Source organism: Triturus cristatus, chromosome 3_1, assembly GCF_964204655.1.
Source record: "Triturus cristatus chromosome 3_1, aTriCri1.1, whole genome shotgun sequence".
In the NCBI taxonomy this organism is placed as follows: Eukaryota; Metazoa; Chordata; class Amphibia; order Caudata; family Salamandridae; genus Triturus; species Triturus cristatus.
The window spans coordinates 871,346,914-871,373,991 of NC_140583.1; the positions used below are offsets into that span (position 1 = coordinate 871,346,914).

The 27,078-nt window shown below is 47.3% G+C and overlaps 1 protein-coding gene across 7 annotated transcripts in view; it reads right to left on the reverse strand.

Annotated features, from left to right (window-relative positions):
• UBR3 (ubiquitin protein ligase E3 component n-recognin 3) overlaps positions 1-27,078 on the reverse strand; it is a 2,077,978-nt gene that overhangs the window by 712,263 nt on the left and 1,338,637 nt on the right. For all 7 annotated transcript variants that reach the window (XM_085645338.1, XM_085645337.1, XM_085645336.1 and 4 more), the window contains one exon: positions 17,013-17,162. In XM_085645338.1, coding sequence (XP_085501464.1) covers positions 17,013-17,162 — 150 coding nt within the window. The remainder of the gene's footprint in view (positions 1-17,012; positions 17,163-27,078) is intronic.

Here is a 27,078-nt window from a genome sequence, read left to right on the forward strand (position 1 = left end):
TAGTTAGATTCCTCACCGTAGACTAGATACCCCAGCAATACCAACCCAGGAGGTGGGTCTGCGAACCAAGATCACACCAGGAAGTCTTGGAGAACAGAATGGCCAAAGAAGCCGTCTCTCCGGACTTGGCTGTCCAGGCAATAATGTTTGGCAAACGTGTGCAGCGAGGCCTACGTTGCTACCTAACAAATGTCCTGCAAGGGGACTCCCCGGTCCAGGGCAGTAGTCGCCGCTGTGGCCCGAGTGGAATGGGCCCTCAGGCCCACAGGAGATTCCTTTTTAGCTAAGGAATAACAAGCCTTGATGCACAAAACGACCCACCGAGAGATGGTTCGCTTGTGCACCGCCCGCCCCTTCTTAGCGCCCACGTAGCCAACAAAGAGTTGGTTGTCCACCCAGAACTGTTTCGGGCGGTCCAGATAGAAGGACAGAGCCCGTTTTGGGTCCATACGGTGGAGCCTCTCTTCCTCTTTCGAGGGAAAGAAGGTGGGCAGTGTAACAGACTGGCCGATGTGAAAGGCAGTTACCACCTTAGGGAGAAAGGAAGGACGAGTCCTGAGAACAACCTTGTCCGGATGGACAGAAAGGAAAGGAGGCTTAGAGGACAGAGCCTGGCGCTCACTCACCCTTCTAGCAGAGGTGATGGCAACCAGGAAAGCAGTCTTAAGAGCCAGAAGACGAAGGGGACAATTATGAAGTGGATCAAAGAGTGCGCACATCAGATAGGTCAACACTAGGTTCAAATCCCACTGACGAATTACGAAAGGGACAGGAGGAAACATGTGAGTAATGCCCTTAAAGAGTCGAGAAACAACAGGGGATTTAAAAAGAGAAGGCTGATCAGGAAACCGTACGAAAGCAGAAATAGCCGAAAGGTATCCCTTGAAGGTGCCCAGAGCAGAGCACTGCTGGGCCAGAGAAAGAAGAAAGAGGAGAACCTCAGAAAGAGGGGCGGAAAGGGGGTCCACAACCTTTGCTGTGCACCATGCCACAAATTTGTTCCACCTGCAGGCGTATACCGATTTTGTGGAGGGACGCCTGGCTGCCAGAATGACATTACAGACTTCAGGAGGCAAGTCAAATGGCATCAACTGCCGCCGCTCAATCTCCACGCATGGAGGTGGAGGCTGGACAGGTTCTGGTGGAGGACTGTTCCCTGCTGCTGCGACAGAAGGTCCCCCTGAAGAAGCAGTTGAATCGGGGGATCGATCGATAGACTGAGTAGTTCGGGATACCAGTATCTTTGTGCCCAATCCGGAGCCACAAGGATGACTTGGGCCCGGTTGCGCCTGATCTTCTTCAGCACTCTGGGCAGAAGTGGTATAGGCGGAAAGGCGTACAACAGACCGCAACTCCACTCGCGACGAAAAGCGTCTCCGAGAGAGTGCCGCCTTGGAAATTCCAACGTGCAGAACTGATGACATTGCGCGTTCTCTTCGGTGGCAAATAGATCTAATCAAGGCTCTCCCCACTGCCGAAAGAGACCTTACGCCACTTCCGAGTGCAGACGCCATTCGTGATCATGCTCCGGCGGCTGAGTTCGTCCGCTCTGGCGTTTAGAGAGCCCGTCAGGTGTTGAACCACCAGGGTGATGCCCTGGTGTTCCAGCCATGTCCAGAGGCGCAGAGCCTCCTGACAAAGGGTCCACGACCCCACCCCGCCCTGTTGGTTGCAATACCACATGGCAGTGGTGTTGTCCGTGAACACCTGCACTACACTCCCCCGAACAGAGGGAAGGAATGCTGTAGTCTGGAGGTGGGAGATGACTGCCTGGGGCGAGCCCGCCTTTAACAACCAGTCGTCGAGATCGGGGAAGACTGGAACCCCTAATCTGCGCAGATGAGCTGCGACCACCGCCATCACTTTCGTGAACACCCGCGGGGCACTGGTGAGGCTGAAGGGGAGCACGGTAAACTGAAAGTGCTCGTGGCCTACCGAGAACCCCAGGTAACGCCGGTGGGCCGGCAGGACGGGGATGTGGAAATAAGCGTCCTGCAAGTCCAATGCTACCATCCAGTCTCCAGGGTCTAGGGCAGCCAGAACCTGAGCTAAGGTGAGCATCTTGAACTTCTCCTTCCGGAGGAAGGCGTTGACGCTCCTGAGGTCCAAGATAGGGCTTAGGCCCCCTTTGCCCTTCTTGGGAACCAGAAAGTAGTGGGAGTAACAACCCCGACCTACTTCTGGGCCAGGAACGCGCTCGATGGCCCCCTTGACCAAGAGAGCCATAACTTCCTCCTACAGAAGTTGCAAGTGATCCCCCGACATGCGGTGGTACTGCGGTGGCATGGCTGGAGGGGTCGCCTCGAAGGGGAGGGAGAAGCCCCTTCGGACGATTTGCAGCACCCACTTGTCCGATGTGATGGTACGCCAGTGGAGCAGGTGATGGCGAACTCTGCCTCCCACTGGCGTGGAATGGGCCTGAAAGCTCGGACTAGGAGGGCTTTGAGGCGGATGCTGCTGGGGTAGATGTGGATGGACCGGCTCTTTGTCCCCTTGCTCCGCCTCGGCGGAATCCACATCCGCGTTGAGGTTGGTTCTGCGGCCTGTGGCTAGACGGATGTGAGGGGGCGCCCCTTCCTTGGCCACGAAAGGGGCGAAAAGCGGAAGTTTGCGGGCGCGGGCCGAAAGGCCCAAGGACTTGGCCGTAGCCCTGGAGTCCTTAAAGCACTCCAGCGCCTTATCCGCTTTGTCGCCAAAAAGGCGACAGCCATCGAAGGGCATGTCCATGAGGGTGCTCTGGACATCCCCGGAGAAATTCATGGATCTCAGCCAGGCGTGGCGACGAATCGCGACCGTGGTCGCAATTGCCCTGCCTAGCGAATCCGTTGAGTCCAGCCCACATCAGATTGAATACCGTGCCGCATCCCGCCACTCGGCAAGAGCCTGGGCGAGCCATGTCCGGGCCTCCTCCGGACACTGGGGCAGCACGTCCGCCACTGTATCCCACAAGAAGTGGGTGTAACGGTCTAAAAGGCACGCGGTGTTGATAGACCGCAACCCCAAACTAAGGAAGGAGAACAGTTTCTTCCCAAACTGTTCCAACGTTTTGGATTCCCGATCTGGGGGAGCGGATGGGAAGGCGGTCTGGGAAGTAGAGGCCTGGATAACCAGGCTCTCGGGAGTGGGGTGCACCGACAGAAAGCTGGGGTCACCCGGTGCGCGGCGGTGGTGCTGGGCCACGTTCCGGTCCACAGGAGGGACTGTGGAGGGCTTGGACCAGGAGCCCATCAGAATGTCGGTCAGTGCTTCATTGAACTGCAGCAGAGGCTCCGAGGAGCTTACTGGCGGTTGAAGCACTTCAGTGAGGAGATTAGTCCCCACGGCCACAGCAGGGAGCTCCAGCCCGAGGGCAGCACCACAGAATATGTAGCACCCTCCTCCGTAGCCACAGAGGGAGGAGAGATGAAGCCAGTGTCAGGGAAGGTGTCAAGACCACTGGCATCCCCCATCTCTTCTGCCCAGTCCTGAGATAACTGGCACTGCTGTGCCAAAGGGTCCTCAGACCCCCTTCCAGTCGACCCTGTCATCCGACTCCTGGTAGACAGGTGGAAGGGTCGGAGCCGGGCAGAAGATGAATCTGTCAACCAATGGCGCCAGATACGCTCTGACACCGGGACGGGACTAAACCGGGGGACGACGTCGTCCGAAGACTATGCCAGGGGCGGCATTGAAGGGGTCGACGCCGGCGGACGGGTCGTCATGTCGACCAGCGTCGACCTGGATCCCACGGGGGCCTACGGCGCCGGGGCCGGAGCCGCCGGCTCGCTAGGCCTCCCAGTCGAGCCTGCAGGGCCCGAAGGCACGCCAGCAGGCGTCGACGGCGGAGCCAGACTCCTCATGGCCACGAGGAAGTCTCTGATCTCCGCCGGAGTCGCGTCAGACCCAGGGACCGGAGGGTATGGGGTCGGATGCGACTCCTGCGGCTCCGATGGAGCCGCGCGGGTGGTGCCACCTGAACCCTCAGCCGAGTCGCGCGACCGGCGAGGGGAATCAGAAGAGTGATGTCGCCTCTTCGACTTCTTACTGCTCCTCGACTTACTGGAATGCGAGGACTTCGACCCCGACGAGCGGTGATGGCTGCGGCTCTGCGACCGGTCCCTCGATGTCCTCCTCGACCGGAACGCGCAGCGGAGCCGACTGCCGGATCTCGAGCAGCTTGCGGGACCGCTCCCGCCTAGCCTTCGAGGTCAAGGCCAGGCAGTCGAGGCACGACTCGGCATCATGGTCGACCCCAAGGCAGTAGAGACACCGGAGGTGGTGATCCGTGACCGACATCAGGCGGCGGTGACAGGCGTCGCACGGTTTGAATCCAGGCATCCCTACTGGCACCAGAGTCGAGGTCGACTGGAAATGGAACCAAAAGAGTTCAAAAAGTTTAGTCAAAAAGTGACTAAAAGGGTATGCTCTTCCCGGATCGGCGCTTACTGGCGCGGAAAAAAGGACTGACGTTAGCGCGCGAGGGCGGCGTCTAAGTACTCCGACGACGTCATCCCGGCGTTCACGACGCCGACGACGGACGCGGAGCCGCAGACGACACCTAGCGACGCGCAAGGGTATTGCTGACGAAAATAAATTCCTGACGCCTGGGGATATTCTATGGTGAGGAATCTAACGTGTTTCTTTCAGATGTTGGTTATAGTGTCAGGGTTAACAGCTTGTGCGGAAGGGATTACGAAAAGACTATGTACTGCCCTCAACCCCACTTGTTTGCTTTTGCCTCTGCCTGCTCCCCTCTTCCGGGGATTATGCTATACTGAAGGCAGCTCCCCACTAGATGCTTCTTTAGGACGTCTAGAGCTCATGTGAGAATCTAGAGATGAGACAGTAGTGACTACTGACAGAGGTGAATTAGTAGAAATCGAAATGAGGAACCTCCCCCAAACAGTCACCAAGGGAGTCGGAGTTATCAACTCCATGTCCACTCCTTCTAATGTAACACTAGTCTGAGTTTCTTGGGGTAGCCGATTACAACAGTTTCTTCCCAGAGTCCCCCGAAAGGAAATCCTAGCGGCAGCTCTCCTTTTAGTGGAAACGTTATAAGCAGCTTGAAACAGATGGCCCCCAGAACCACAAGGGGGTACCCTGAATCCTACCCAAGCCAGACGGCCTCATAATATTGCCTCTAGTCAATAGAACTGCCCCGTCGGCTCTCTTTATGACAGAGAGTAGGTCGGGACACTTAAAGGTGAGTAAGTCGATATGAATTAGAGTAGCTCAAAAGTAAATCAAAATTGAAAAATAGTGTAAATCCATACAACTTACCCCTGCTAGTCACTAATCACGAACCACAAATTCCACTGAGTTCACTGATTTTCTACAGGGACCGCTGATTTATTACTGTAATTGAAGGGCAACCCACAGGCAAAGAGCCTACCCGACAGTATGGCCGCAGTGATCCAAGACGTGTGGCTCCTTTCGGTTTCTTCCAAAGCCCGGAACCAGGGGTATACAGCCCATAGATACAGCCCAGAATGGTGGAAAAAGAAAAACCCCGGAACAGCAGAGGTATGAAACCCAGCCCTGCAGTATCAGAAGTGCAAAAGCCGCTTTCCTCCCAACCCCCGCCGGAGGTGGGAGCGCCGACCCACGCCTGCTCGGTGAAAACACCAAAGAGAAACAGGAAATCACCCAAGTCCGCGACCAAGTACGCGGTGAGAGAGAATAAGATGAAGCGCTTGCAGTTAACAGTGAGCGAGGAAGGAGATGACCGTCTCAGGGCATCCTCAGCGATTATTTTCAAATTAGTCCGGAGGATTTTGGGGAGAGCTCACAGCCGGACTAACCGACCGCCATGTTCCTAGTCACGTGAAGGCAGCATTCATGCTGTTGACAGCTCTCAGATGATGTGTTTATTGATTTGCCTCGGATGAAACTCATATGCCATTTCTATATTCTGGGGCAATCCCCTTCCCCCTTTCCCTCCCTAGCCTGTGCCCCGCCACGCCCACCCCATTTCTTTTTCACTCTCAGTTCTGAAACATGTTGATATGTGGAACTGTTCATTATGAATATGCTGTGATGGGTCTAGGGTCTTGTTAACTGGTTCCCATATGGGGTAAGATTTGATGGTTATATGCTGCATGGATCATATTGACTTGCTCCTGGATTAATATTATTGCTACTTTCTACCGATTCCTATTTGCAATAGACAGAAGTTAAAAAAAGAAACCTTCCAGGCACCTCTGCTCGTTTAACTCCTACTTGCACACATCCGGTAAGGGGAGGACAGTGGCAGTGTCTCCCGACCCCGCTTGGTGTCAGGTAACTTCCAGAGCGGAGCATTTTGAGCAACTAGCATATGAAGTGTGGCACTGTGAATTAGAATTTGAGATTTTAAAATCACTTGCGGCGAAATTTTAAAAATTGCACATTGAAGCATATTCTTCCTCACTGTGTGTTGTATTGCATTGACAATCAACTGCCTATCTGTTACTTTTAATCGTTAGCACACTGACGATCTTACCTCTACTGTAGGGGTTTTAGGGGCCAGGTTCTGTCTCTGCTCAGTGTTCCAGCCTACCCGCCCTGGTCCGACTCGGTATCCAATACCGTTGAGCGGAGGGCGGGTGGACAAGAGCAAGACACGCCCACTAACCCCGGAACAGTTGAGCGGTTAGCGCTCTAACAGCACTACACACAGGCTATTTAGGCGGCGAGGAGGCCTGGCCGATTGCGGTAAGGGGAGGACAGTGGCAGTGTCTCCCGACCCCGCTTGGTGTCAGGTAACTTCCAGAGCGGAGCATTTTGAGCAACTAGCATATGAAGTGTGGCACTGTGAATTAGAATTTGAGATTTTAAAATCACTTGCGGCGAAATTTTAAAAATTGCACATTGAAGCATATTCTTCCTCACTGTGTGTTGTATTGCATTGACAATCAACTGCCTATCTGTTACTTTTAATCGTTAGCACACTGACGATCTTACCTCTACTGTAGGGGTTTTAGGGGCCAGGTTCTGTCTCTGCTCAGTGTTCCAGCCTACCCGCCCTGGTCCGACTCGGTATCCAATACCGTTGAGCGGAGGGCGGGTGGACAAGAGCAAGACACGCCCACTAACCCCGGAACAGTTGAGCGGTTAGCGCTCTAACAGCACTACACACAGGCTATTTAGCCCCTCGTCGGCCAAAGCGCGCAGCGGTTGCGCGCAGAGGGGCGCCATTGACAGCGCCGAAGACAAGCCAAAGACCTGCCCGTCTGCGCCCGTCCGCGACAGGACGGGGCCAGGGGCCATGGGGACTGTCAAGACCTACACACAAAGGCATTCATCGGTGAGGCTTACTTATAGCTCTCAGGTATTGAAGGGATATAATTTACAATCGTTAAAGGGTGGCAGGGCAATTGAACACCCTGAGGTAGAAGGGCCTCTTCCATGCCAACAACGACGCACTGAGAGCACCATATTTTCACGAGATGCGACTGATATTGATCGTTCCATGACAGTCGACCCAGATATCAGTTTGGCTTCGGGAAGTAACCATACCCTATTAGGGAGGAAGAACATCCTGTGTAACATTAGGTCGCTCTCTAAACACAGTGCTGAAGTTTGGGACTTAATCTCTTCTAAACAACCCGATCTATGCTACCTCACGGAAACGTGGTTGAAACCACATTCCACTCCTGCTATAACCTTGGGAGTCCCTAGTGACTTCAAAATAGTTAGACTGGATCGCCCCACTAAGACTGGTGGTGGGATCGCTATTGTACATAAACAGGAAATTAGTATATCTGTTTTAGAAGAAATAAGTTCCCCTGAAATTGAATTACTAATTTTTAAAATAATACTGCCCTCAAATGATAACCAAAAGGGTGCATTAGTATATCGACCCCCTGGACCGTGCAATAACTTCTCTAGCTTATTGATTGAGCTACTTGCCCCATATGTCAACAGTGACAGCGACTTTATTTTAGTTGGAGATTTTAATGTACACAGTGATAAGTCGGATTGTTGCGAGGCTCAATCCTTATTACTTGACCTGTCCTCTTTAGGCCTTATGAAACGTAACTCTGGGCCCACACATCAGGCAGGTCATACCCTTGACTTGATATTTTCTAATTTTATGCTGGTCTCCTGTCCGCCCGCAAGGCAGGTTAACTGGACAGACCACTAAGTTGTGGAATTCCTTACTCCCTACTCTAAACGTATCTCCTCACGACCTAAGCAATTACCAAGGATACGTAGACAGTGGCACAAAATTACCGACACTATTTTTAAAAATAATTTTTATTGTCCACCTTTTGTTCCTCACGAAAATATTGATATGGCCGTTAAAAATTTTGAAAGAGCCATTATGGAAACTATTGACAAGATTGCCCCTCTCAAACAATTTAAACCCAGACCAGCAAAGAAACAAGAAATTTGGTTTACTGATCAACTTAGGACGTTAAAATTACGTGCCAGGAAACTTGAAAAGAGATGGAGAATCTCTCATTTGGTCGAGGATAAAAATAAATATTGGGACTCACTATCTACATACCATAAAGCCATTCGCGTCGCCCGTAAAACCTACATTGCATCGCAAATTACAGCTGCAGGGAATTCTTCAAGGGTTTTCTATCAAGTTTTACAAACCTTTGTTAAACCGGCAGCATGTGAATCTTCGGAACTTGCCTCCCAACAGCTGTGTGACGACATCTCATGCTTTTTTACGAATAAAATAGATATAATCTATGACAAAATAGTTTGCACTAATAATAAACTGACCACAGATATGGCACCTCTGAAAACAGATTCTGATCCCAAACTGCATAAATATACGTTAAACTCTTTTCCACCCATCTCTTTACAAGAAACATCTGCACTAATATCACGGATTAAAAGTGGCAGTCCTGACGATATCATCCCAGCCAGGATTATGCCTGTCCTGACTGAACAGCTCTGCCCCATGATCCAAAGGTTGGTGAATCTCTCTCTGGGCTCAGGCACTGTCCCAAGAGAGTGGAAACGTGCTCTTATCAGGCCTATTAGGAAGAATACTGCTATCCCGTGGTCCGATTTAACAAATCTCAGGCCCATATCCCTATTACCATTCTTAGGGAAACTGATCGAAAAACATGTTAACTGTCATCTGTCCAATCACATTGAACTTATTGGCGGCCTGGACTACTCGCAGTCAGGGTTCAGGCCGAAACACAGCACGGAGTCTACCCCGCTGTCGGTTATGGATGACTTACATATGTATCAGGACAAGGGCTTCTCAGTAATCCTAGTCCTTTTAGATCTTTCAGCAGCGTTCGACACGTGTCACATACCATTCTTATTGACCGGTTGTCGTACGCTGGCATTGAGGATAAAGCCATTGATTGGCTAAAGAGCTTCCTATCTGGTCGTTCCCAGAGAGTCATCATGGACACGTACCGATCAGCGGAGGTGGAGATATCTAAAGGGGTGCCACAGGGCTCTTGTTTAAGCCCAACATTATTTAACATCTATGTGGCACCCCTGGCAAGAGTGATGCGCAGTTATGGATTCATCCCAGTATCATATGCTGATGATACTCAGCTCCTCTTCCCTTTTAAGACCATGTCCGACGAAATTAAAGGCTCCTTTTCTGCGGGCATGAAGGCGGTGGCTCATTGGATGTCTTCCAACTTCCTTCAGTGCAATGTCAGCAAAACGGAACTAATGTTGTTTGGAGAAGCCAAATTATTATGGACCCCTGATTGGTGGCCTCCCGATTTGGGAGTAGCTCCGGAACCCAAACAGGTTGTGAAGAGTTTAGGGATTCGTCTGGATCAAGACCTGTTATTTGGACAGCATGTCAACCACACTGCTGGAATCTGTTTCCATACTATTAGCCTGCTAAGTTTTTCCCCTTACTACCGGACTCTTTTAGGAAAACTCTGGTCCAAACATTGGTTTTGAGTCGTATTGACTATTGTAATGGCCTGTTGCTTTCTGCCAACGAAAGCGTGCTGGCCAAGCTTCAGGTCATTCAAAACACTGCGGCTCGTCTTGTCCTTAATGCCCCTCCGAGAACTGCGTCCAAACCTCTTCTGGAGCAATTACACTGGCTTTCTATTCGCCAGAGATCAAAATTCAAGATATGCTGCTTGATTCATAAATGTTTAAATGGACAAGGGCCTATTTATCTTCAGAACAAATTTGTTCCTTATGTTCCAATTTGTTCACTTAGGTCCAGTAACTATCTTCTTTTGGTGACTCCCCGTGCAAAAAAATCTAGACACGGTAGTAAAGCACTATCAATCTTAGGCCCTACTCTGTGGAATAGACTTCCCCTTTATCTGAGACAGTGTAAAGAACATCTCACTTTTAGAAAACTCCTGAAAACTGTGTTGTTCAGAAATGAGATCTAGCTCCTTTTATTCCTCTGTTTTACCGGCTCCATAAAGCGCAGAGATACTCCAGTTGGAGTCGATTCTAGCGCTATATAAACCTACAAATAAATAAATAAATAAATCCCACACATACAGAAAACCAGATCAGGCTTTTGAGCCTTCCCTTACATCGCTCCTACAGCATAGAATGGCCTGCCGCTACACATCAGAACCTCCTCCCAATGTGACGAATTGTGCAAGAAGCTGAAGACCTGGCTTTTTGAAATGTCCCACTGGGTCCTAGGTTTGGCTAGACTCACACCTGCTCAGCGCCAGGATACCCTACCAGGTGATAATGTGCTCAACTAATCTGTATAGCATAACATAACACGCCCACTAACGATCTCAATGGTTAAGGATAGTCGTTTTAAACTTGAAATGCTGACAAGCTAAACAAGTTTCTTTATCATGATTTCACAGAAGGCACAGATGAGAAACTCGGTGTCTATTGGATTTTGCCCATTTTTTTTCATTACATGCAGGACAAAATCGAATTGAACGTAGTTTCAATTCAGCAACCCTAAAGGAGTCTTTCCCGTATCACCTGGATGCCTAGTACTGCAAAAGCAGCTCTAATCTACCTTCAACTACTCTAACGCTCTGCTTAAATAAACTTTAGAAGTCAAATCTTTTACAGATGTAAATGTTTCTAAATGCTCTAAACCTTGACAAAGGAACTGATTTGGGAGCTGTAATGCAGGTAAAAATCTCCTAGAAGCGGACAAAACCGTGGAGTATAAAATTCTGAATTACAAACCAGTTTTTCCAGACCCCAAACTGTGAAATTAACTGAGAAACTATCTTTTCCTACAAGGTGTAAAATGGCCAAAGAGCATCTCCCTGAAAAACCATGAAGACAAATACTTAAAAATATTAATTTCTCCGTGAGGTTGAGAGTTTGCAGAGGCGGTTGTTTTGGGACGGGCGATCCCGAATGGCTCTCGCAAAATTGACACTCCCTTGGTATGACGGGGGTATTGCACTCCCCGATATCAAGCGATATTATTGGGCGTCCCAATTGGCGGCGGTGAACCACGGGATGTACGGGCCGGCCCTGAACCCGGCGTTCGAGATGGATAAAATGCTATTGCCTGGGGGGGATTATCATAGAGCACTGTATTCGAGGTCTCCTGGTGTGCAGTTGACAGGCCCAACAAAGATAGCGGTACGTGTGTGGCATGCTGCTAATGCTGCGATGGGTTGGAAGGGCCGCCTGACTCGAGCGACTCCACTGTATGCTTCGGATAGGCTGGGCTGTTTGTGGAAAACCAAAGGGTTTGAGAAATGGGATATGATTGGCATATGTAAGGTGAGTGACCTCTGGGTGAAAGGGGAGTTTAAAACGTTTGAAATGTTGAAAGCGGAATATAAGCTAAACGATAGAGAGCATTTCCGATATGCCCAGGTCCGTCATGCGTTGCGCTCGGTTTTCCCTGATGCCACCGCTATCCCGGAAAATTCCCCGCTGGAGGATAGGGTGCTCGATGGCTACGTGCCTGACAGCACAATCTCCTTGATCTATAAAAAGCTTATCAACGATCGGGCGGATCTGTTGACCCGCTTGAGGGAGATCTGGGTGGCTGACGGTTTGGAATTAGATGACGAGGACTGGGTCTCGGCAATAGCCTCCCCGCGGGAGGTGGCAATTCCGGCCCGCCTTCGGTTCGTACAACTAAAGATACTCCATAGAGTGTACGTTACTGGTCCCCACCTGATGCGCATGGGTTTCTCCGTGGATGGGATGTGTAAGCGTGGCTGTGGTTCGCTGGGTACTTTCCTTCACATTATATGGGAATGCCCTGAGGTGGCGCTCTTTTGGCGTCGGGTGCATGCGGTAATGGAGGAGGTCACTCATGTTGCGCTGCTTCCAGAAGCTAGGAGGTGCCTGCTGAACGTGTGGGAGCCAAACGATTATAATGTGGCACAGACGTGGTGGGCGACTTTGGGAAATATGGTGGCCAAACGTAACATCGCCCAGCTATGGGGTTCCCAGAGGCCGCCCACGGTCTCGGTGTGGAAGGAGAATATGGATTGGTGCATGTTTAGAGAAAAGACGGTGTATGTAGCGAGAGGCAAGCCGCGGAAATGGACTGGGGTGTGGGGTCCGTGGAACGCCTATCGCGGAGACATCTGTGCCCCTCCACTGGCTGTTGGGCTGGATGCCTCTTCGTCCCCCTAGCCAAGCATTCCTCGTCTGTTCAGTTATAAGTGTGTTACAGTTTGTTTTTCCTCTGCTCCCGTGCCCCCCTCCCTTCTCTGCTGCTGATCATTGGTTCCCTACCTCGGGGAGCACGTCCTGCTATTTACACTGTCTATTGCCTTGTTTGTGTGTAATGTTTCTTAATTTTAAATTGAAAACTGAAACCGTATTTAATACTGTCACTCAACTGTTGCTTTCGCCTTCATTGGGTGAGATGATGGACCGACGGGCTAACCGGATTGATCAATTTGTATAACTGTGAATGATAAGTTTCATGCTACCTAGCGGCCGGCCCAAAGGGTTGTAGGCCCATGTTTGTAACTCATTGAAGTCCAATAAAGGTTTCTTTAAAAAAAAATAAAAAAAAAAAATATTAATTTCTTTCAAGACTCAGCATGTCCACGCTTATTATCTATAATGTCCCTTTAAAGTACTTCCGATTTTCATAACAGAAGATAACAGAGATGAAGTTTACTGGCCAGTATCACATTGTGGCTAAGTAATAAAGTCTAAATAACAACACAACGTCGCGGAATGCACTGTTCACAAGTTAGCCAACGGTGTAATCAAGTTACTGTAATGTGGTCTCTCCGTGTCATAGACCATCAAAGATACACGCAATTAAGCCACACAGAGGCAGACGAGGCGGGGACTCTGCTGGCAAAATTGTTGCGGGACGACCCAGCTAATGTTGTTATTAATGAGGTCACTACCCCCGCAGAAGATGCAGTGTCCACCCAAGGAAAGATTAATGAGGCTTTCAGGCAATACTATGTGATACTCTATAGTGAGCCTGGGGAAGTAATGAGTACACACATAGATGATTTTTTATCCACAATACCATGCCCCCAGCTATCGGCAGACGCACAGAAAGGGTTACTTGGCCCCATTACGAAATCAGAAATTAAAACCGCCGTTAAGGGTCTCCCCCGAAATAAAACCCTGGGGATGGATGGCCTGCCAGCTGAATTTTATGCTACCTACGCAGATATACTTGTGCCTCAGTTGGAAATTTTATATAAAGAAGCACTGGAGAAGGGCCGTTTGTCCCTCACCTCGGCGCAGGCGCTGGTGGTGTCACTCCCAAAACCAGGCAGGGACCCCACTGACATGGCCAGCTACCGTCCATTATCACTGTTAACGACGGAGTATAAGATACTTAGTAAAGTCCTGGCTAATAGACTCCTGCCGAATCTGCATAAACTGATTCATATAGATCAGACGGGTTTTCTGCCTGCGCGGAGTACATCATTGAACACTAGGAAATTGCACCACCTGCTCGCTGAGGCCCCGAACCAATATGATTATGCGGGTTGTATCTCACTGGATATGCGTCAAGCGTTCGACCTCATTAAATGGGACTACATATTCAGGGCCCCACTGAGATTTGGACTGCCGGAAGAGTAGGTCAGGTGGATCCGCCTCCTTTATAACGCCCCGACGGCTAGAGCGTGGACGGGAGGGCACATATCGGCAGAATATCAGATACGCAGGGGAACGAGACAGGGGTGCCGCTTATTTTTAAATTGGCACTAGAACCTTTGGCATGGAAGATCAGGGCGGAGCTGGTTGACATGGGGATTACGGTGGGAAACACCTCTCACTTGCTGTCGGCATATGCAGATGATATATGCAGATGATATTATCCAATTCTTGCGCGACCTCCGCACCCCTATGGACACCATGGCCGCGATGTTTGAGCGCTTTGAGCAGCTGTCAGGTCTAGCTATCAATCCAATGTAATCGACGGTATTTTACTTTAAGGGACAGGCGCCTTTACTGGACTTTTCATTTGGCACACTACAGTTCAAGGTTGCACCTCACACGTTTAAGTATCTAGGCATTCAAGTTTATCGGTCCCAGGCAGACATGCTAGAGGGCAACCAGAACAGGGCCCTGAGAGCCCTACGATCTAGCTTTACCTTTTGGACCACTCTGCCACTGTCAGTAGCGGGTAGGGCAGTGATAGCAAAAATGGTGGTCTTCCCGAGGCTACTTTATTATTTTACAAACATACCACTTATGCTCCCGGGCACCACTTGTAAATTAATGAATACATTATTCATTGAACTTATTTGGGGGACGGGTAGGCGGAGGATTAACCTAAAGAAGTTACAACGCAGCACGTCCGGAGGAGGCCTGGGAGTGCCTGATCTCAGAGTGTATTTCTACGCTTGTCAACTGCAGTGGCTGTCCTTTTGGACAGCAGGGCATAACCTACAGGAGATATGGATGACTGAACAAGACACACCCTCTTGCTGCCACATAGCAAGATCCCGCTGGATCTCCCTCCCCTTTTGAACACAGCGTTGCGGTGCTGGAGGGCAACTCTGCAGTACACTAGAGCATCCCCTGCATATGCCTGGAATATACCCCTGCTTGGTATACCTTTACAAGATGGACGCTTGACGACGCGTAGACTGGCGCCTTGGTTGGATGTGGCGGTCACTACGGTGGCGGACCTCTTTGGAGATGGGGTGTTATTGGATCACGATAATTTTGTGCGGGAAACCGGAGTGCCGGCCCATCTATACCTCTTACACGCAGCGCTATTGTAATACGTCAGAGCACAATGGGCCCCACAAAGGCAAGAACAAACGATCTGGTAAAAACACTATTATATGGGGAGGGGCCAGCACCTCATTAAGTGGCTATATGTAGGGCTGCGTTCCCACACACAAATAGACCTGACACCGCTACGCACTGCCTGGGAGGGTGACATAGGCAGGGACCTTGAGGATAAGGAATGGGAGAGGGTAGTGGAACATCCCAAAAAGGTATCGCGGAACACACGATTCAAGTATATTCAAACTATGATTTTACACAGGACATATCTTACACCGCGCAAAATAGACAAGATGTACCCAACCACACGACACAATTGCCCCAGATGCAGATTAGAGGGAGCGGACCTAGTACACACGATATGGTCCTGTCAACGGATTGGAGGGTATTGGGATTCGGTCAGACGCCACACGGCGTAGATCACACACAGGGAGATACCTGTTACAGTCGAGTGCTGTATCCTGGGATTAAGAAAAGGAACTTCCAAATATAAAGTGCAATATAGGTGTGTAAACTTAGCACTCCTGTTGGCAGTACGGGCGATCACCATTCGGTGGAAATCTAAAACGCCACCCACAACATATGCATGGCATAATGAATTGGTGCGCTAGGGGAGAGCAGAGAGTGCTGCGTTGAGACGGGAGGAGGCGAGGGGGTTACGAAAGACTCCAATTGCGATGGAGTGGGATGTCATGCTGGAAGCGTGTAGGTCCTTCGATATAGACTTTGTTAATAACACGCAAGGAAGTGAATGAGACCGGGACTCAGACCGACACGTACAAGGGCGTAAGCAGTATGCAAACTGTATGATATGAGATGCAATCATGTACGTGCCGAAGACTGACATTACAGGTTTTGTATGGACTAAGGACGAAAGGGAGGGGGGAGGGAACAGTATTGCTGTGGGTTTATATATTATTTGTTGAGATGAGAAATGCTATACTCAATTACAGGAGTGTAGAACAGATGCGGAAAGTTAAAATTATGTTATCTCCTGGTAGATTTGAGCTGCCAACAGTCACGTCGTAATGGAATTGAAAAGTGTATAACATTATGGAAACTCAAATATGTCTCTGTAGGACAGCGAGTAGGAAATGTTGGAGCCTGTTGTAAGTAATATTGCAAGACGTCTGTTGGAATTATTATGCAATCTTACGCCACTGTATGAAACGTGCAAACTTTGAAAAACAATAAAACCATGTTTCAAAGAAAAAAAAAAAGTTACTGTAATGCGGAGACCCTCCTTAAATAAAATCACAAATGCAAATAAGAAGCTGTTTGCCGAAAAATATATTAATATAACGTCTCGTACTTGGCAAATATCCAGATTCAAATTACTCAGTGACTGATGGAATTCTTGCATGAGTCTTAAGCACTATTAATTATGTTGGCCGTATTCTTCTCCATCTTTTTTGACTCGCTGTGTACCATTACATACATGAACAGATCGTATGCAAACCAGTTTTGGTCTGTACAAACAAACTGTATAGCATATCACCTTAGAGGTTCATGACCAAATGTTTTAACATGGTCACAAAACACAAACATATACAGTTGCGTTACTTAATCCCATTTATGAAATCTGACCAGTTAATCTGACCTGTAAGTAAAGGTTGATTGTGAACTTTGACCTCTGCATTGACATTCACAGAAACCATCTAGCTAAGACAGCACTAGCTATGCGACTTCAAAGTGAAAGTACTAGATTTAGTGCTGGTGAGGAACAAATATGGCCATTCAGTGCTGGCAAGCTAGCAAAAGCAACACTGCAGCGTCGAAAATACATAGGGATACATTGTAAGAATGTTGTACATATAGTGTGGCAAGGGTAATCAAATTAATCATTAACTTCTTTAATCAATCATTTTGTTCAAATAAATACAGAATTATTAATTTCCATTCTATAACTTTACCTGAAGAAGCTTGTAATAAAACAACCAGCCCTGTTGGTCGATCTTCAGTTGAGTGACCACTCTGTCCACAAATAACACAATCATAGACGGCTTCTGAAACCTGTTGCTCTGATGTCACAATGTCCATTGCCACATCACTGTCAGGTGATTCTAAATTGGAAAGACAAAGAATTGTATTTACTTCATTTAGCAAAATTAAAAAAAGATGAGGATGTTCACAGACAATTTCAATGACACATTTTTCAACAAAGTATTTGGAATAAAATTCCCCAGAATGCACAGCAATGATTGATCAAATGTTTCACTCATTGTCAGAAATGTAAACCAAGAAATCCAAAACAAATTGCTTCATGTAGCCAAACTACATGACCATCTGTTTCTTCATATTAACACAAACAGCTTAATGACCTTTAGTGAAAATTAGAAACATTAGCACATGAACTGATGTAATCCCAGCATAAATATTTAATAAAGACGCAACACAATTGCATATCTGCATCTTGAAACCATACAAGCATATATCTCTCACCAACAGAAATGTTTTTTGGTATAGTTGGCACTGTGGCCGATATTATGTGTTTAATTCTATATACAAAATAAAGGTAACACTTGAATATGTTCTTTCTTCTTGGATAGAGTTTAACCTCCCTTCATTTTTCAACTATCACTACTCTGCGACTATATCGAACATTCTGGATGATATAGCCCCACTAAAACTGAAAAGAACCCAAATCAAAGACAGAAACCCCTGGTTCACGGGATCCCTCAACAATGAGAGGAGATCCCTCCGGCAATCTGAAAGAACCTGGAGGCAGTACCCCTCTGCCACACATCCAAATCTTCTCCGCCAGGCCAGAAATGCCTACAACAGGAACATTCTCAACTCAAAAAAAGAATTCTTCAGATCTTAACTAGGGTAGGCCAAGAACAGACCCTGCAAGCACTTCGAACTGGTCAAACACCAATCTAATAAATTGGCCAAAACATCGAAAGAAACCCCCAAGTCCCTAATATCCTACGAGGAATTTTCCTCCTCCTTCGCTGACAAAATCAAAGCCTTAGGAAACAAACTCAGTCCCGCCACATACTCTCAACTCCTTCCGGACCTGGCTCCTCCTGCCGCAACGCCCCCACAGATTTCACCTAAAAATCAGGCTCACTGGAGCGACTTCAAAGTCTATGATGAAGACTCCATCTCTAAAATCCTATCTACATTAAACCCGAACAACCATTTTAATGACCCGCTCCCCTCCACCTGCCTAGCTGCCGCTGCCCAATCCATAATTCCTAGCTGGACTGCAATAATTAACGCCTCTCCCCGGCAGGGATCGATGCCTGACTCTCTGAAAGCCAGCCAAGTCCTCCACATCCTGCTTCCCCCTCTTAGCCAAAGTGCTGGAGAAATGTGTGCAACAACAGCTAAGTCAACACATCAATAACTTCCACCTACTCGATGACTTCCAATCCAGATTTAGACCTGGGCACAGCACTGAAACCACAATGCTCAACATCGCTGATGATGCCCTCCAAGCCCTTGACCAAGGCAAAACCTGGCTCCTAATCCTCCAAGATCTATCCTCGGCCTTCAACACGGTCAGCCATGAAAAACTACTTGAACACCTCAACTCAGGATGGGATTGGAAGACTCTGTTCTAGAATGGTTTAGGTCCTTCCTCCATAACCGATCACAGAGATTCCTAATCAACGGCAACCTATCTGCTCCCTCCCCGGTCACGGTTGGAGTCCCCCAAGGATCAACCCTGTCCCCCACCCTCTTTAACCTTTACCTAGAACTGCTTGCCGAAGTACTACGCACTGCCAATATCTCCTACCATATGTATGCGGATGACACTCAGATCTACGTCAACACAGGATCTCTAGAGGAGATCCTCTCCCTAATCGAAGCCCTGAAACTGACTGTCCAATGGCTCGCCTCCAATCAACTCAAACTCAACGCAAAGAAAACAGAATTTCTCCTAATTTTCCCTCCTAAAACCAGCCCTGAGATGCAAATATGGATCAAGGCTATCTCAGCCTTAAATTGCCCACTGACCATCGTGGACTCGGTCAAATCCCTGGGAATCACCTTGGATAGCAACTTGAACATGTGGGACCACATCAACTCGATGGCCAAATCAGCGAGATTCCACCTGAGCTACCTAAGGAAATTAAAACCCCTCCTCAATGCTCCCGACCTAAAAATGGCAGTCCAAGCACTAGTCATCTCTAGACTGGAGTATGGCTGTTCGACCCTCTCGGGCATACCCAAGATCTCCCTGGCACCTTTAAAAGTATGCCTCAATGTGGCCACCAGGCTACTTACCGGCACAAGGAAATTCAACCACATTTCCCCACACCTGAAAGCTCTAAACTGACTCTCTTGAGGGAAGAATACAGCTTAAACTAGCTTGCATTACAAACAAGGCTTTATACTCGAACTCCCCTGCATATCTTGCACGGAAACCTGTGATTTCTGGAGGAATCAGAAACTCCCGGTCAGCCAGAGACCTCCTGCTGCAACCTGCTCGGTTCCCGAAAAAAAAAAAAACTTACAATCATGCTTTCTCTGGGGCCACTCCTAGAATATGGAACTCTCTCACACGCCCCATCAGACGAATCCCTTCTCTATCGGGTTTCAAAAAGGATACCAAAACCTTCCTTATGGGTAACTTCCTTGTTTAAATTGTGCCTACAACCACCACTATGACCATGATATACGTCTGGCTATTGCCTCCCTTCGGATTAATTAGTCACCCCACCAAGAAACCTGTGGTCTTGTCTTGAGTAATTATAAATGTAATCTGTAAATACGTGTCCTATCTCTTATGTATTCTGCACCCCGCCACCTTCTAATTGATTTTTTACTCTTGTGATTCTAAGTCTTTTTGTACAATCCTATGATTCCTGTAAAGCGCACTCATACCCTAACGGGTCAAGTTCGCGCTCTATAAAACACAAAAATAAAATAAACTTTAAAAAAATAATTTTATTCTCATTAATTTTTGCAAATTTATACAGTGCGAACAAGCTCCAAATTGGTATCTAAGAACTTCACATAGAACGAGCTACTATTGCACATAAGCAACTTAATAAACACCGGGGTTACAAATTAAAACAACAATTTGGATAGTCAAATTAGTTAAAGACAAGTTTCACACATGAAAATAATCCTACAGAATACTATAGACTGTGTCATGTATATACGGGATGACAGAAAGGCCAAAAAACACGTACTAAAAAGAAAAGACAATGAAGGCTCAATTCTTACTCGCAACATAGCCGCCAATATCATACAAAGCTTAACAGAGGGTAGCAGTGGGTTTGCAGTCCACTTGATGACATGGAGGGAACGGCCCCTCATGATGGCCTCAATGTGGTTCTCGATGGTAATAGGCAGGGAAAACATGAAGTCGACACTCACCACCACCATGCACAATTCAAAACCAGTAGTATAGTTCTGGTGACCCTTTTCTGTGTAACAATGAAGGGTCAAATTCAAAAACCCTCAAGACCCGTACATCAAGAATCCTCTCCAGCAGACATAGAACAGCAGGAAAGTTGTCTACTGGGGGAGATTAAGGGAATTCGGCGCTTCGAGACACAGTACACAAAATCGCTGTAATGTGTTATATTGGTGCAGTGCTAAAAGAGAAAGGATGTCATTCCTGAATCCCCAACACAGAAGTAAGAACATAAACACAAGTCTTCACGCACACGCAATGTTATATATAAACACAATTATGAGTCATTCCATTATTCTTATGTTCTTAAAAGATTTTCGCAAGACGATGCACAAGCAAAGACTTCGGCTGAGGATTTGACGACCTGTGGCATGGAGAGCACAGACCCACGTCTGGGAATACCCCTTCCCACTCGGGTGCCAAATGCAAAAAGAACAGTTGATGGACATATGGCTGGGTGCAAACTGGGATGGTGTGGTGAGCAAAAGAAAGATGGATTTAACTCAGATCGATTGTGACTGGAGGGCGAATGTTTGCATTGTTCAGCATTCTGTCCATCAGTAGTTCCTTTGGCTTTTGTCATCCTAAGTGGGAAGAGTATGCCCAGACGTGGGTCCCGTACTCGGATTCAAGCTAGGCTGGCTGATAAGGGGTGATGCCCCGAAACCAGTCACAGGATGCTTGTTTACAGTCAGGGAGGACCTGGCTTGGCAGTTCAAGCTGAACTGTTCCCATGAGGAGCAGGGTCAAGCCTGATCGGCATATGGCTGGGTGCAAACGGGGGTGGCGTGGTGAGCTAACGAACAGTGGATTAAACCTAGATCCTTGTGACTGGGGATGAATGTTTGCATTGTTCAGCATTTCGTTGTTCCTTTTGCTTCCTAATTGGATAGCAGAGCCGAATACTCACTTCCGTTCCTATCTGAGAAGCACCGACCAAGTACAGATTAATTCCACTTGATTAGTGCACGTCCGCTAAGATGCAGGTACTAATTCTTCTACCCCCTCCTATTCCCGTTCTTGTACTTTGCACCAATTGCTCTCGTACAGCTGTCGCTTGCCCATACGTCTCCCCCGTCATGGGGTGTTGCTTGCTCCTTCCTTTCCTTGATGCCCGCCAGAGTGTTTCTTGATTGTTTTCAAGCTAGTAACCCGTTTGACTGACAAGACTGCCTACCTTGAAAAAAATGGGAGAGGCATGGCTGAGTTATGTTATTCCAAAGAGGTGACCAATTTTTAGAGGGTATCTCCAGATTCCTAGAAGCTGTTCGTGGTTGTTGAACTGTGAACTAGTTGATAGAAGTTATAACAACCGTTAATCTTCTCCCTGCCTATCTCCTTTTGGTGCCTGCTGCTCGCGAGATATGCCAGTAATGTGTGGCTTCTCCTTGGGACAGTTTCCTCTCACCCCCTCTTGGGTCACTTGGCTCGCTTCACCCTGCATCGAGGTGAGCGTGCTCAGAGGTCAAGGAGCTGGCAGCGGGTAAGGGTGGGGAAAGTGATGTTGTTCTTAGGTTGTCCTGCTTGATGCCGGATAAGAGATCATGCATATCCTCTCATACTCCCAAGGCTCAAGCAGGAACACACAATTATCTCAGCACTTCTGGGGTCCAAAACATTTTTTTTGCAGTTCTATACAGCGCAAACTCGACTTGAAGGTATCGGAGCACTTTACATAAGCACCAGTTGCATTACAGATGGACACATTCAGTGTTGGTAAGCACAGAGATATTAATTGATTTGCCGAAAATCACAGTATGTTGAGCAAACGCAGAGACTCGAGTCAGCTCTGGCTGTTACGCCACATCCTCATAACTCATGCCCATAACCCTCGGGCTTTATAATGCCACATCATCCGCCAGAACTTGATAGCTCAACAAATGATACATATTTGACATTCTTCCCATTTTCTTCATTCGCTTTAAAGCTCCAGTCTTGAATGGTGGTAAAATAAGCCATGAGTTCAATAATGACTTGTGCGTTATTTCTATGCCATTACTACTCAAATGTGCTTGACAGATGAAACAAGTCAACAGAAATTGTGGACCCAGTTCTTGCTTAACATTAAAGGTCTTGGTATAAAGCATCAATATTTGTCCATTATCATTAGGTGAAGAATAAGAAAAAGTCATAATCCAAAATGGTTTTGTTTTGTAATCTTTAATTAGTTTATTCATTGTCTTTATTAATGTATCAATTTTAATACAAGAATTCCACTAAGTCTTAATAAATAATATCTTTTTTGTATATGTTGTATTTTTGCACAGATTACCTTAGTGATTTATTTTGTTTTTGGTATATCGAGGGGGGTCATAGTTTACTATGTCTAAAAGATCCTGTCCTTTGGTTTTGAGGGATTACTTTATTTTTAGATCAGGGATCTACAATCTTTTCTACAGTGAGAAACTTCTGCTCAAGAACAATCCTCCCAAGCTAACAGCACATTTTATCACTGTTAATATTCACATAATTTGTTAACATTATACTACGACTACCCTAAAGAGGATTATTAGCAGTTACCACCCAAGTATTTCAGACAAAGTTAGGAAGCAGAAATGCCAGGAAACCCTTAACAACAGGAAACGTCTCCATATGGCTAATGAAAATGTCTGACTATTAACTCAGCAATATGTCTCCCCAGCTCGGCATGAATTGCCACTCAACAGTAAGCTTTAAACGTGCTTTTGAAATGCAACCTTTTGTCATCACAAGCGTTTACGTTTTAAAAAACACATATTTTTAATCAAATATCACTTTTTTATTTTTGGCATACAAACTTAATTTTCCAAACAAAATCCCTTTTCTGAAAAACAAAACATAATTTTTGGCTTAAATATATTTATTGTAAATATTAGAACACAGAGTGCCTAAACATCGGTATTCCAAGCTTTCAGCCCAGGGCTGCCCGCTCAGGGCAGCACTTTCTCGCATTCAAAATAACTACTTTTCAACCATTTCTAAGAATACTTGGGAAAATTATCACTTTCCCCAAATTATTCCAGGGCTGGAGTTGAAATACCAAGTAATCCTCCCAAAATATTTGGTGGAAACTTGCTCTTTCCCCAAATATTCTTGGACTGGAGTTAGAATGGTAATTTTGGCCTTACAGTGTCTGCCATGTCCACTGCTGCTCTAAAGGTGCAGTTCAGGACAAGAAACACAAACAAGCCCAAACTTCAGTATGTCATATTCATCAAGTACTCATATATACAAATGCCACACAGACAGCTGATGCTTCAAATGCCCAGGTATTACATTCATAGGTCATGAATGCTCACCATAATATCAAGGATACCAATAATGGCAGCCATTATCCCAGGCCACCTCTTATGCTAAGGCTGGATCCTATAATGGGGAGGGCGCCCACAATATATCAGTCAGCTATTAATATGCAAGAAAGAGGGCAACATTATGTGAGGGATGGCAAAACGTAGGCTAGTCCTGTTCTTAAGATTATGTCAATTATGGCTACATGTATGCCATAACCAGATCACGAAAGCCTCAAATATGTCAAGGGTGACCATTATTATACCCCTGCAACCATAAAGCCATGAAAGGACACAACTGTGCCAGAGATGAACACCATATTTAGGGGGGCAGCATATATCTTGGTGGTCCTTGAGGATAGCTATAGGTTCCAGGCAGCTATACTTTACTAACATGGGTCATAATACCAGACACACATAAATGTGCACACATGCATACACACGGAAACATGAACGAGGGGTGCTTGTCAGTTCTGGAACTAGACTCTGATCTCATCAGCTCGTAGCATGATCATGCACCAAATTCACACATTTTCACTTTGATTCCTACAGTCCATCACTTTAGAGGCCCACAATAACTAGTACTCAGGCAACTGCAACTACGTTTCTTTCCTTGGCCACTGTTCACACACAGAACGTGACTGACAGAGCAGGGCCTACAACATGGCCTATCTCCTTGTGACTTTGCTAGATTGAAAGTGGGGACAGATGCTCATGTTGCAGGCCCGGCAGTCTGACAGTGTGTGATTGAGTTTTATCATGGGTCACAGGCACTGGTTTGGCTGGCTGCCACTCTAAGGGTATTGAGATTAGAAGTTCTGCTGTGTTTGATATATGCAAACTCTAATTAAGTAGTGGCTTCGCTTTACAGTTGTGGTGAGCTCCCAGCAGCTCTAGTGCTACTCACTGGGACTTATGCCGTAGATGAAGCCCTGTAATGAATAATTATCTTTAATGGGTGTGTTCTGCTATTACTCTTGGACTTGTCAATAACCATCAATATCCTGAAAAACACAAATGTCGCTGAACATCTGTACTTGCAGCAGCTAAAGCATCAAACTTCGTACATTTTTCTTCAAACCGGACAAATCTTTAGTCCATTTAGATTTGTTTTTCTGCTCGTCTTTTACCGGATCTCAGACCCCATCAGCCCTCTGCACTATTTAATCTACTTATGCCCCCTCTAAAGGCATTCTACAATTACAAGAGTCAGCTAGTTTCAACAACAACAAAAAGTAGCGCTGTCAAACCTAAGCCATTCTAAATAAATACCCTAACACAGATAAACAAAAAGCAGGCTCTTATATGCTTCTATACATTACGGAGCCAGAAACTACTATGCCGGCCCTGTTTCAGGTACTGGGGAACTATGGGGCTCACTCTGGGTATAAAACAATTAGGGTAAATCTGTGCTATACAACCCACAGGACTCGTTGGACACCCTGGAGCTGCCCGTGGTCTTCAGGTGATGGTAGGTTGTTTCAGGTACTAAGACATGTTTATGGCCACCCTGAAGGAGTTTTGCGCCATCCAGAACTTCGGGTGAGTGCTGGAAATATTTCAGGTTGATGGTGACAGATGGAGGGGGCTCGCACTCACACGGATGGGCTCATCAAGTTGCTCTATGCCCTTCAAAATATATATTATCCTATCTCTCAGTCGTCATTCTCTCAAGATCAAAGAGGCTCTACAGACTTTACTTTGGGATGTCGGTCACCTGAGAATATGGCTCCAGTCGCTACAGAGATCTCAATATAACGGTGAGTTAGCGCTTCCTGACATTGAAGGCTATTACTGGGCAGAGCATCTGTTAGACGTGGCACCATTGGAGTGGGTCTCCCTTCCATTTTTTGGGCACTTTGCCACTGTTATTCAGTGCCAAAGTGCCAGTGCTCTCTAATGTAAATTGTTGTAATGGATTAGTGTCTCCATGATTGGCTTATTTGATTTACTTGTCAGACCCTAGTACAGTGCACCATGTGTGCCCAGGGCCTGTAAATCAAATGCTGCTGGTGGGCTTGCAGGACTGGTTGTGCCACCCACAGAAGCAGCTTGTAAAGTGTGGCTCAGGCCTGTCATTGCAGAGCCTGTGTGCAGTCTGGGACTGCCATGTCGACTTGGCAAGTGCACCCACTTACCAGTCCCTAAACCTTCCATTTTCTACATATTAGTCACCCCTAAGGTCGGCCCAAGGGCAGGGTGCATTGTTTGTAAAAGGTAGGACATGCCCTGGTGTGTGTGGCATGACCTGATGGTGAACTACAGCCAAATTCATTATTCACTATTGCAAGGCTATCTGTTCCCATAGGCCAGAATGGGCAGTTTGATTATAACATCTTATAATCATAACTGACCCTAGGAACAAGATAAGAAAACAAAGTTTAGTATGCCTAAACTCAGAATGTTTCTTCTTCATCTTTTAGTGTGGGTGATTTTTAATTTTTTTTGTTTGAAAATACCACTTAGAAAGTAGGTATCTTCTTGCCTAACCATCCAGCATGCCTCTGCTAGGTTTGTGTATTCCCTGTCTGGTTTGTGAGTGACAGAGGGCTGGAGAGGGCCTTGGCTCCAGCAGGTTGATGGCTCAGGGCTGGGCTGAATAGGACCTGCATTGAATAGAGAGTAGGGGGGAGGAGTTTTCCTTTCAGCTACCTGGGCCAGGTCCGCTTTCAACAATGCTGTTTCCACCTCCTGCCAGGAAGCTGCACCAGGGAGGACAGAATTGGTTTTGGTTGGGCACAGACACCCTCTGCCTTCAGAGGACAAAGGATTTTGCAGTATAAATATTGAGGCCCAGACCCCAGAACTTTAGTTCACTTTGCCAAGGAGAAGAACCGGAGAAGCTGAAGGAAGATTACTGCCCCTGTGCTGTTACTGTTTGGGGTTGTCCTGCAGTGGTTACTTTATTGCCAAGGAAAGGAGAACAGGAACTTTGTGTGAACTTTTACTATCTTGAGGAAGCTCTCCAAGGGCTTGAAGTTGAGCTTGCCTCCTGTTCTGAAGTCTCAGGGACACAAAGACTACACCACCAGCTCCCCCTGAATTTCCTCGCTGGGAATTCTATCTGCAGTAAGGTGCCAGCTGTTGTTTTGGGCCCTCTGGAGACTACATGTCGCTGGGAGCTGGAGGAGCGACACAACGAGGGAGAAGCGTGACGACGCCGCCGCAGCAGTTGTCGTCGCATCGCCGAAGAAACGTGTTGTCGCACAGCTGTTTGCCGTCGCATCACCGACGAAGCGGGTCGCCTCACCGGAGAAGCGTTTCGCCGCCGCAGAGGTTGCCGTCGCATCATCGGAGAAGAGTGTCGCAGGGCCTGTCACGGCTTAAGAGCCTACTGAC